The sequence below is a fragment of the Kryptolebias marmoratus genome, linkage group LG1 (assembly GCF_001649575.2).
Source record: "Kryptolebias marmoratus isolate JLee-2015 linkage group LG1, ASM164957v2, whole genome shotgun sequence".
NCBI classification, from domain to species: domain Eukaryota; kingdom Metazoa; phylum Chordata; class Actinopteri; order Cyprinodontiformes; family Rivulidae; genus Kryptolebias; species Kryptolebias marmoratus.
In genome coordinates, this window is record NC_051430.1 from 32694283 (window position 1) to 32707133 (window position 12851).

At 38.7% G+C, this 12851-nt stretch overlaps 1 protein-coding gene across 2 annotated transcripts in view; it reads right to left on the reverse strand.

The window, feature by feature from the left end:
- chrm4a (cholinergic receptor, muscarinic 4a) overlaps window positions 1-12851 on the reverse strand; it is a 75357-nt gene that overhangs the window by 6147 nt on the left and 56359 nt on the right. For both annotated transcript variants that reach the window (XM_017426262.3, XM_017426261.3), the window contains exon 6: window positions 3825-4127. In XM_017426262.3, coding sequence (XP_017281751.1) covers window positions 3825-4127 — 303 coding nt within the window. The remainder of the gene's footprint in view (window positions 1-3824; window positions 4128-12851) is intronic.

Consider the following 12851-nt stretch of genomic DNA (forward strand, 5'->3'; position numbering starts at 1 on the left):
ATTCAATATAATGTGGCCAGAATATGAGTTTAAATAAATAACCATATATTATTTCATTATTAACTCAAATATATGATCATAAATCTGTCAGTTTTCTTTTTCTTTACAGTGTAAGGTAGAGATCCTCTTTGGTGCATCGTTATCAAATCCATCCCACTTGTTCATATTTTCTACAAAAGCATTCTTGTGTCAGTTAATCTAAATCAGTGCTGTGGAATAACTGAGAGATTTTATATAATATATAAAGTCACAGTTAGACTTCATAACTGGGTATACACCAGCACCAAACATTATAGTGTACATTAGCTGGCATTTAATACACTATAGTAATATTCAATTCACAAAATAAAAATAAAAAAATGTTAATTTTTCTTGTTAAAACTGTAAACATATTTCCTGTTTGTTGATGTTCTGAATAAAAATATAATTGGTTGCTTAAAACGTTTACACAGTAAGGTATCTGTTAAATGTGTCCAAAAATGTGGGAAAGCAACTCAGGTTTTGTTAGCTGTTTGAGAAATTTTGTTCTCACCCACTACATTTGCTCACATCCTGAGCATCTCCTGGGGGCTAAGCCCCCCTTGTCCTTAAAACCTAGTGACGCCCCTGACCATAACTATCTCTATAAGATAAGAAACTTCAGATCGCTTTGAAGAGGTAAATAATCTGCTTCTATCAATATTTTCTGCTATTCACCCAGTTGGGTAAAGTGTTTTAGTGTAATACTTACATGCTTATGTGATTTGTTTTTCTTACTGCTGTGTATCCCACAGGACAACCCGGGCTATGACCTTACTAAAGTATTGATAGCTGTTAGCACATCATCTATGTTTGACTGAATATACTAACAGTTTGCAGAAAATAAAACTGCTTCTCACTGATGATGGTCTTCATGCACCAAACTGGACTGGAACTCCACACATCCACTTATATGTTCACATTGCCTTTCTCAAACCTTACCTTACCAATGGAACATAAATATAAATGGTTACAAGTTTTAATTAAATCAGGTTTGCTCATTGCTCATATCTCATGAACCACTATACGGATTTTAATGAAACATTCAGGAAATAATCATTGGATGTACCTCTAGAACTAATTAGCTTTTGAGCCAACCCGATTCAAACACATAATTCATTAAATCTCTATTTAAAAAAAATACTCTTGAAATCAACCCTGTTTATCTGTCTCCAAAATATCCCATAAACTTCTGGACAGATTTTAATTAAACGTCTACAACTGATGGACTTTTGAAGTCAGTTCAATTCAAAAGGCCCATGACAACTCATCAAATTTAGGCAATATAAAAATAGCTATTACTCAGTCAAATTCACAGACATTGATCTAAAATTTGGTGTGGTAATAGCTTAGACTAATACAGAACAAATGACATCTTTCAATATCACATGAAATCACACATTAGGTTATTTTCATCATGCAGTAGGCGACTTACATTGCTTCAAGGAATACTAGAGCTTTAGTTAACAATAAAACATATAACTTAATATCCTGACTTTTGCTAAAACATAACTTCTGTATTAACTTCACCAATCAGAACGCAGATAACTTCAGCAAGTTCTCCTGACCTGGTTTTGGTTCGTCGTTTGTCACATTCGAGAGTGCAGTCAGTGCTGCCAACTTATTAACTTTGTTACTATATTTAGACCCCTTTAGCAACTATTTTTCAAAAAACAACAAAGTTAGTGACTTTTTCTGTCATCACCATTATTATAAATGCAATTTTATTTGCACCAAACATTTTTGTTGTTTAAGTTTAGGCATGTTTATGGTACTCAATGTGTAAAAAAAAATCCCCCAAAAAACATGGGTGATGCAATTTTCAAGTTAATCTCAGATAAAGTTCAGTTAAAACGCTTGTTGGGAGTCAGTGTTCCACCTTTCAAAAAGTTTATAACATACTGATTTTATGATGTTTTAATAATCCTTTGAATTTAGTAAAATGTATTTCAAATGGATGGAAAATGCATAGATTTTTTTCAAACATTTCTAGCCTCTTAAGGATCATGCTGTGCTGCTGGCATTCACTAATATATATATATATATATATATATATATATATATATATATATATATATATATATATATAGGGGTCCGTCATTGCCATCAGCAAATGCTGGCAGGTTTGCATTTCCAACGAACAATAGGTGCTGCCACGGGCCCCTTCACCATCCCAAAACACTCAGAGGTGGCTCAGTCTTCCAACACATCCCTCACAGCTGCAGTCAGCAGGAGATATTCAGCCCACCACAACCAGACCCAAATTTAATTGCACATGTGCAATGCTGCTGCTGTCTAATCCGTGGCAGGATGCAAAGGGAAATTTTTCTAAGTCTAAAATAAATCACTGCACTAAAATAACTCCAGGTGTTTTTTTGGGGTCACTTTTGCCAGCTCCATGCAGGAATAAAGTAGGAGAGTTGGAAATGTGATATTAAACGAAACAAGAATCAACAGAACAAACTTTATTTGTAGCTCGAAACAAATTTAGGCACTTTTTGTCTCTCCAGTGACACGATTCATCTCTTCACATGATTTGTGACTAAAACATAATAATGTTGTTTAGAACAGTGATTCAGCAGGTCTTCAAGTTCTGCAGAAGCCTGCTAATCACTCATTTACTCAAAGCAGAGAAACAACTAAAACATGCAGGATAGTGTTGCTGAGGACTGGAGTTGGGAATCACTGGTTTAGAAACCCCAGTGATCTGGGTGAGGAGCCTAATTTGGGCCTGAGTCAAATTTATTTCATATATACCTGTTGTTATAAAAGTTTTGCAACTTTTGCAACTTAGAAATGTGAGAAACAAGTATTTTATTTTTACAGATTTACGTAGCTTATTTACAAATTGGTGTCCATTGTTTGTAAACCCAAATATTATTATGTTTATTACAGCTGTGAAGTGTCTATGGTACTAATGATTTAATTATTCTTCTGATCTAATCTGCTGCCAGATCAGATTTTTTTTGGAACCACAGTTAGGTGAGAAACCTGGATACAGAGAACGAGACTGTGATGGTTCTGGATGTAGGCCATATGTCACCAACACCCTCGCACTCATCTTGTTAAACCCATAGCCACAGAGTTTTACACTTTCTTTCCAGTTGCCTTCACAACTGCTGCTTTCAAGTGAATTGATAAATAACATTTAAAGCACCATTTATAAACATTTTCAGCTATTTTAATATCATTACCTGGTGTTTGTAGATCCCGTTTGAAACATTTATAGCTTCAGTTCACTGTAACATTTAGATAAGAAATGCCATTCAGCAGAGCATCACAAACACTGACTGCAAAAACAGTGTTTATGAATAAAATAGGCTGGTGATAGTAAGACATTTGTTTGCAGCAATAATGACATAAAGCCTCTGATCTGTGGAGATAAAAGTGTCTCCCTGCACTTTGATCCTCCACAGAAACTCTGAAATATCAGAAGGAGGATCAAACCTTTACTGGAAGAGACATTTAATTTGACGTAATGATGTGCTTCTGAAAAGGCTTTCTGGTTGTAGAAAATTAAACTGGGTCTTATTTATTTTATTCAAAATAAAAACTGTTAAGAATCAGCTGGTCTAGCAGTAATTGTTCCCACCCAACAATCCGCTGGACCCAAAAGATCAAATACCACAAACCTCAGAAAAATATTCAAGTTTTAAATCTAAAATTGTGACTTATTTACTTTTAAGGAAACACTAAAACAGGTCACTAGATTTGATAATAAACATTACAATCTAATTTTTACTAGACAGTCACGTTAATTCAGCATTAGCACCTTCTAATAACACTCATTTAGTGTTTTAACAAACCTTCTTTTCTCTTGCAGCCATCTGTCGTTTCCTCTTCACTTGACTTCTTGCAATGCTTGCAAACTTTCTGGCCACAGTTCTTGGACGGCTGATTGGGATTGAACGCCTCTCGGCTCCCTCCACTGGTGGGACAATCTCAATGGCTGTGATGCACTCGTCTCCGGCCTGCTTGGTGACGATTTTTATCTTGGACCACCTGGATTTGGGGTTCATCTTGGATGCAGCAGAGTTGGCTGTTGTTGTTGTTGTTGTTGTTGTTGTTGTTGTTGTTGTTGTGACAACTGGACTTGGATTAGTTTCAGCCTAGAATCAAACCAAAACAGCTCTGTTACCACACCATGCCTCTTTATATCTAAAGCACTTAAAAACAACATAACAGCTGACCAAAGTGCTGCACACAAACAATGTAAGAGAAAACAGCAATAAAACAACAAAACAGCTATAAGGTGATATAAATGATTTTGTTTTAAATAGTACAGGTTAAAAGAATAAAGATGAAGGCACTGATGATAACTTACTTTGGGTTGAAAGCCAAGGAGAAAAGTGTGTTTTTAAATGAGTTTTAAAAACAGCTAAAGATGGAGCGTGCCTGACCTGCAGTAGCAACTTATTCCATGTTTTAGGAGCCAGAACTGCAAAGGCTCGGTCTCCTCTGGATTTATAACATGTCTCCAGGACAGACAAAAGCATCTATTGGCATGTAAGGGTGAAGGCAAGACCGTAAAGAGACTTAAAAACAAATAAAATATTTTTAAAATGGATTCAAAACTGAATGGGAAGCCGGTGAAGGGAGGCTAAAACTGGAGTTATGGGCTCTTATCTGCTGTTAGGAGTGAGAATAATTCATTCTGGAATAAACAACTATTTAATTTACCGTCAAGAAAAATAATATTTTTATTATATATGAATAATTTATTTAACAGCAGACAGTGTGATGCTTGAAAGTATCTAAATATCATTAAACATTCTTGTAAAAAGAGGCTTACTTTGAGTGAAATGAGACTTTCATTTCCCCACAGAAATCCAGAGTCAGCCAATGTTGTACAAATAAAGGCAATTTAAGACCAGTTTAACCCTTCCAGGAGACAAACAGCTCCATCTCCCCAGCACCAGGGGGGCTAATAGGCTGGAAGGTCTCAGAGGAACCCTGTGGAACTTCTATCAAGCAAAGGTTGGAGGTGAAAAACAACAATATTAGTACCAATCTCCAGCCAGAGATGGTTGATGGTAAATTGTGTAGTTGACATACATCAGGGTTTCCCCCAGTGTTTTATTTATTTGCTGACCCGACTGCCAGGCTAAGCTCCGCTTGTTTATTATAAATACGTCATTTTTTATACGTTTTCTTCCACTCGCACTCCCAAAATCCCTCACAGTGCGAGGGTGCGTGCGCCAACAGTGATGCAATCGCGTTGTTCCCGCCCCTGCGCGAAGGTCCCGCGCGGTGTTGCGGCACGTGGTTGTTCACCTCCTAGTTTTTGTAACTTGTGGCGGACCGCACGGGCCACGAGTTACAAAAACGCTCCATTTGAAATAGACGATTTCGGTGCTCTAGCGGAGCTGGTTCGCCTGTATCAACATTTCTATGATCCCTCTGAGAGATCACAAAGATAATCAAACGGAGATTACTGCTGCAGCCGAGAAAAAGGAGTGTTTATAGAAATATTAGTCCTATGATGGGCGAATCACAACTAAAGCAAATAAGCCAATAAATCAGTTAAAGTCAAACCAAATGCTGTGGTGATTGTGGAGTTTTGTGATGTGTGTGAGTACTTCCTGGTGGGCCGTCCTAGACAGGTGATCGTCATCTCGTCGACACTCCTCCCTCACCTGCAGCAGATCAGACTCATCAGGAACCAGGTGTACTTAAGGCTGTGGTGGGAACCAGACCAGCGCTGAAGCATTGCTTGCCAAGTGGTAAACATGCAGAGCCTTCTTGAATCTCGAGATAAGAAAATCCTTGTTGTAAATTACGCTTTTGTTTTTGTCTTTTTGCCTCAGGATTACCTGGTTATTTTGAACCCAGTCTGGTCTACTTCCTTGAAGCACCGCTAAGCTAAGTACTCACCTGTTCACCCGTGCCTGTCTGTCTGCAAAACTGCTGCAAACCAAAAAGGGAGATACTTACCTGCAACCCACTGGGAAAACACCATCGAACCCCATCTGGAAAACTACTCACCGCATCCTCTCTCCTCCAGGCTGTGGACTGCCAGCCTCTTCGTAAGAACATTCACCAGTGAAATTACTTTGCCTTACTTCCTGAATTAGAAATTAGAAAATAACCTGAATCCTCACAAATGCTTTAAGTTTAAACACCCTCTCTATATCACAGCCAGAAACACGACAGCTCTTCCTCCTGAATACGTGCAGCCATATTTGATGTGACAACCATCTGCTCTCCTTTTTACCGTATTTCCACTGGTTACGTAGCGTACTGCCCCCCGTCTTTTTGGAGAATACTGCTCCGACGTAAGCGTCAAGTATAAACGCCTCCACCGCGCACTCAGGTCCGCACGCCGCCCGTGAAGCCCCGCGCATCTCTAATGAGCCCTGAGGCCGAGCCTCCTTCAGCTACCGCTGGAGTTAGCAATAAACATTATCGGGTTTTACCAAAAATGGTTAGTTGAGCTAAAATTCAGCGGGTGGCTTTACGAGACCAAATATGGTAAGCAGGTTTTGTGCTTAGTGAAAGTATGACGCGTGCTAATTTATCCTTGTTTACCAGTAAAATTCTGCTATTAAATTCAGCATTAGATGCTTTGTTTTGTTACATGTAGTGATCCAACATGCAGCCTGTGCCACAAAAAGTACAGCACAGCATCTGTCTGTTTATCAGAGTTCTCTGTTGTTATTCATTGGCCTTGACGCGTGTTGTTGCTTTGTTTGTACTTTTTCATTTATGTTAATTTAATTTATTTGTAAATGTGACTTAAATTAGGATTCAAATTAGGTGCAAACAATTTATATTTATTTTATTTGTATTTTTGTTTAAGAAAGTATTTCAAAAGTGCCTTTTTGTAAAACTGTAGTTGTGTAAATATTTGGCACAAATATCTTATATCAATATCACATAATAAACAGCCGTATTTTCAACTTTCCTGTCAACTTTAATATTTTTTATTACTAAATCACAGTTGGCCGGAGATCGGCTACCTACCTACCTCTTTTCTGGGGGAAACCCTGTACATGACTAAAAAAAGACTTGCTGGTTAAAACAAGAGGAAACACTAGAATAGTTCAATACTGGAAACTGAAAGCTAAAAATTGCAAAATGCTAGGTAAAAGTAAAAAAGGTTAGCTAAAAGCTAAATTCAGCAGAAGGCTTGCTAGAAACTAAAAGTTAAAAAATGGTAGCTAAAAGTGTTAAAACGTGCTATAAAGTATTTACTTTTTTACAAAATCATTGTCAATAGAGTTAAATATTCTGAAAAGTATAAAAGTTCCAAAAACCAAAAGTCATAGCACACATCTCCTGAAATTAGTTCAATGTTTTGTTACATGACTGGCTAAAATAGCACAAAGTATGCAGAGGTAGTTAGACTGCAAAAAAACACAGATAAATAAAAAAACAATGTGAATGCTGACTCAGTACAGCTAATAATCACTTCTGTGATCAGAAACATCCACACCAGAGATGACAGGTACAGTAAAATGGGACCAAAACAGGCAGAATCTTTCTTTTTGTTCAAGTCTGAGTGAAGATGATTGGTCCCACACAGTGATTAGAGCGTCTCTGTGCACAGAAGTGACACACCTCAGGACTGCACAGTTTATCTGTATTTGAGTGGCACTCAGTAATCCGGGATGAGGTGCAGGATTAATCCTTAAAAACCACTGAAGTCATCCAAGAATGGCGTTCTCACAGTGCTGCCTGCTTTGTCCAGATAGGAGGAGGCTCTGCAGCAGCTAATAGATGCAGAGGAACTTGTGGCGTTTTCTGACGGAGAGTTGAAGCATGGGTAAAAGGAGCATTCAAATTATAAGAAATGGGGCTTTGTGGAAAGATTCTAAACAATCGATGTCCATCGTGGATTGTTCTTTGATCAATTTCAGTTTGAAGAAACATGACTGATGAAAGGGCAGTTTGTGTGAATAAAGCCAAGACCAAAGTCAGATTGTTCAGATCCAGGACAGTTCAGATCCCTGATACAGATCTACACTCTGATGTGTCAGAGTTTTGTCATCTGTTTACCTGCCGCGCCCATCTCCACCTGCCAGTAATTATGATAACTCACCTGTGCCCACTTACCTCACTATCCTCTGTGTTTAAAACCCGGTCACTTTCTCCACTACTCCGTCGGCTCATTGTTCATTTGTCCTCGTCCTGTGTCTCAACTGTGCACCAAGGCTTAGTTTATGTTCTTGTTTTGCTGCCCTGTCAGCTTTTGCTTTCGTTTTAATAAATCAATTTCCCTTTAGTTCCGAAGTATGAGTCTGCTTTCTGGGTTTGCCTCCGTCACCGCCAACCCTGACACAACCCAGATTTGAACCCAGGGCCTTCTTTATCCGTAGCAGCACCCAGCCTCTGAAACCAGCTTCCTCTGGACCTATGCTTCACCACTGATCTAAGTTTTTTTTTTTTCTAATCAAATCTTAAAGCTCATTTATTCAGCACAGCATCCTTCTATTCCAGATTTTGTCACAGCTTTGTCTGTTCCTGCCACGCCTCCTGCTTCTAGTCATGCCACAGCCAAGTAATTTTCCCCAGTTCCCCAGTTCCAAGCCACGCCCATGTTGCCATGCCCACGCAATCACAGTCATCTGCTTCACCGGTTTACCCCTGCATAAATACCCACAACCCACAGTCATCAGTGCCAGATTATTGAACGGTGTATTCCTAGTAAATGTCCAGCGTACCTTCACAGCCTTTGCCTGATTCCTCGTTCCATGACCCTTTCCTGTCCAACGACCCACAAACCTTGCCTGCCCCTTTTTGGATACCTTTTCGGACTCTGCTTCCTGGTTACCGATCTCGACTTCGCCTTTTGGATTCTCCCTTTCTGGATTTGGCTTCTGCTCTCGGATTCACCGGTATCGACCCCCTGCCTGGACTTGGACTCTCTCTCTCGCCTCAGCCCCTTTCAGACACGTCTGTCTGCAACCAAACATCAAACCACAGTGGACTTACCTGTTCCGGTCCCGCTCCAAGGCGGTCACGTGAGTGTCCAGAACAAAGACTCTGATCCTGCTCCTGGTCCGTTTACAATAAACATCTTAAAACTTCGTCTTGGTGTTCTGGTTCTGAATCCTGTCAAGTCCTGCCTTGTCAGATTTTTTTTAATTTTTTTGTTTGTTCTCATGATTCTTTCCTATGGGTTTGCTTATTTTTTTTGTCTGCTTCAATGGTTTTATGCCTTGAAGCAGACATGGCATAAAACCCAATGCTAACCCATTGCTAAGTGGATGCTAACTTGTTTAAAACGTGAGCATTCTTGAGAGTAACAAAATACATTCATGCACTCTCACACTAATCGCGTAAACTTATCGATAGCAGTTTCAGACTATGACATTTGTTTAATTACACATGGATTGTCTATATTGTTTTATCAATAACAAACGGCTCTGAATCACAAACTGATAACAGGCTGTCGGCCTGAAATAATTTACCTCACATGAAAAAAAAATCCACTAATTAAACAGACATGGTGGTTTCAGATAGAGGATTACGCCTGAGACTTGGTTGTTTCCCCCCTAATACACAACTTCATGCATGTGCATGACATCTCTTCTGTGAGCCAAGCAAAGACCCCAACAACTTTCTGTTGAAAGGGGAGTAAACTTATCTGCATGTTAATCTAGTTTACACAAGGGAGGATTCCATTCAATTAAAAGCCTGCATCTCCACACTCTCCAGCTTTGAACTGAGAAAGCCTCCTGGATGCGAGTCAAAACGTATTCAGCTACAGTACAATACAAGTCCAGTTGTATTGTTTTTAAAACTTTTTGGATTTCCTTTCAAGAATTTACAGACAAATTAAAAATTGTTTCAGTGAGAAAAGAAGCTCACACAAGAAAACAGGATAATGACTGAATACAAAATTGATTTTCATACAAAAGCCAGACCATAAAAACCTAGTGTATCTGAATATCTGTGTCTGAAGAGAGAGGGGTTCAACAGAGTCACACACAAATACACACATATACGCACACTTTCTGCTGTTGATTTAGATTATTTGTCGATCTCAGTTCATGCTTAGATATGTCTGTTTTCGTGATTTTGTTTTATACATGATTGATTTAGAATACATGATTGTTGTATTTTTCTTTTGTGTTTCTTTTGTATTGGATTCTGTTTTTGTTTCTGTTGTAAAGCGCTTTGGATCGCCATGTTGTTGAAAAGGGCTATATAAATAAATCTCACTTCACTTCACTTCACTGTTGTATATTCACAATAATATTGTATACTGTGTATACACTTTTATATACATTGTATATTCTGTTCACATCTGTATGTATTATATATTACATTCAGGGGTGGAAATTAGCACCCGCCACCGGCCAAATGTGGGTAAATATTTGAAGTGGCGGGTGAATTAGATCAACACACGCCACTGTGGCGGGTTGGCAATTTGAACAGAAAAGGTGTTATTTGTCCTCCTGACATATAGGGGGCAGCAATGTGCTCGAGTTGCTGCTGTTACGTCGAGCCGCGTTCCCCCATCAGATACGGTTCCCCCTGCGTCTCCGTAAATAATGACTTATCTATTAGCAGGATTGTTTAGAGGGGCAAATATTTCTCATTAAAAAAACAAAAAAACATCATTCTTTTAAAAATAAAATGTGCTAATAATATCATAATACAGAGGAATAAACACAGGTAAGGAGTTGTTGGTAAATTACTTGGTTCCCCCCTGGTAACTTTTGCAAAAAAAAAACAAATGTCTCCAAATTCACAGGACTTGTTGTCCATGATGAGAGGAATAACACAGGTAAGGACTTTTTGGTAAATTATTTTTGTCCTGTGTTTTAGAGGGGGAACCGATGATTTCAGACGGCTGAAATATTTGGTTCCCCCCTGGTAACTTTTGCAAAAAAATAACAAATGTCTCCAAACACAGTTAAAGACTTGTTGGTAAATTAACTAGTTGTTGTTGGATAATTAATGATCTAAATAACATTTGACCCGAATGTTATTTAGATAAAAGCAAAATACCACTTCAGGCGGAGAAAACCCAAGTAAAAATATGCATATGATGCACTCGATCCACTACAGATGATGCAGTTTAACACCAATTAGGTGTTGTGATAAGAAGCTATTTTATTTTCTGTTTTTTCAAGAGTAGTCTGCTTGTAGGGCACCACAACTCCTTCCACCCGCGTCGATCATCATCATCATATGAAATAACTTTTTGTCACAACAGAAAATAGTGGCTGGTAAAATATTTGGCTGGTAAAAAAAAATTTAATTTCCACCCCTTATTACATTTATAACTTGCTTAGGCACTTCTGGATGCAACTGCGTTTCGTTGCCTGTAATGGGACATGTGCAATGACAATAAAGTTGAATCTGAATCTGAATCTTTTATCTCAAAGAATTCTGGAGCATTCCTGTGAATGCAGCAGCAACTATCCTGGAACGTTCTTGTATGATGGTAGGAGTTTATCCTTTTGTCTGCTGTGGCATATGTTGCTTCCCTCTCTCGCTACTTTTGATACAGTCAGACAAAAGTGGCCATCAGGCAGCTTAATCCTCCATTTCGGACATTTTGTAAAGGAAACCGAGAGATGCCCACAGCTCATCTCTCCAATAATTCCTGCTGTGGGCACTCATTTCCAGCAGAAAATCTGTCAAAACCAAACTGCTGCTACATGAAGTACACAAACATGTTGTGTTCCAACGGTTATGTTATCAGGGACTTTCACGGACAGAAACCTGTTAAAACCTCAGAGAGAGCAGCCTGTCAGGGTGACTGTGAACTCTGGTAAAAAAAAATACATCTAAAGAGCTGCAGGCAAATACAGAAGGAATCTACCACTGGACTAAATATAGCGCAATAGGTGAAAGAAATAAAAAACATAAGAGCTGTGTTTGTCAAAGCAAAGACATTCAGCCATGATCACTGAAGGACAGATAAAGATCTGAGAATAAAGCCCACGCAGGAAAAAAGGCTCATCATACTTACAGTTAAACAAGTGGAGGCTCAATCATGTTGAGAGGCTGTTTTTTTTTCGCCTCTCACATCTTAGTATGAAGTTTGTGAAGAGAATTTCAAAGAGAACCAAAATTTTGAAGGAATTAAGGGATCTCAGTATATATTTTATAGCAAAAATAGTTGTAAATAAAGAAAATATTTGAAAAAGTATCAAAATTACAAGAACCAAAAGTCATAGCACCCATTTCCTAAATGAGTTTTGATATATGAACAGTTAAAATAGCCCACAGTAGGAGTTTGAATACAAAGAATGTACAGAAAAAAGTGAAAAATAGTGTGAATGTTGATCATTATTCTTTACTGTGTTGTTTTATTTTTCTGCAGCTTGTTATTGTGCTTGCACAAATCCAACGTGTGACTCCATCAAGTGCTGATACTGCTCCACGAGTCTAACGAATCCTCTGTGTCAGCTGACCTTCACTCATTGTCTGTGGGACACTCTAGAAACTACCTGATAACACCATCACTCCACTCATGATGCCACCACTTAGAACCTTCTAGATATGCCTATGAACCATTACCCAAAGAAAATGATATTACTGTTCTATAAAAATGAAGTTAAGAGATTTTGACATAATATGATGAGTTTATCTAAACATTATGGTCTGTATGAACCTGGACTCATCAGTGGTTCCCTTTCAGTCGATTCACTCGGTACAACATATGTACTATGGGATATCACGCTCCCGCGTGTCCTGGCTGAAGACACCTTTAATCACACCTTTAGGCAAATGACGTGATGACGTGATGACGACAAGTGACAGGCCCCGCCTGCACTATGTAACCGTCCGTCATCACAGTCATTCCTCAGTTCTTACGCTCTTCACCTCGCTAAGAACACCTCTCCGAGTCAGGCTAGCTAGCTGCTGCTAGT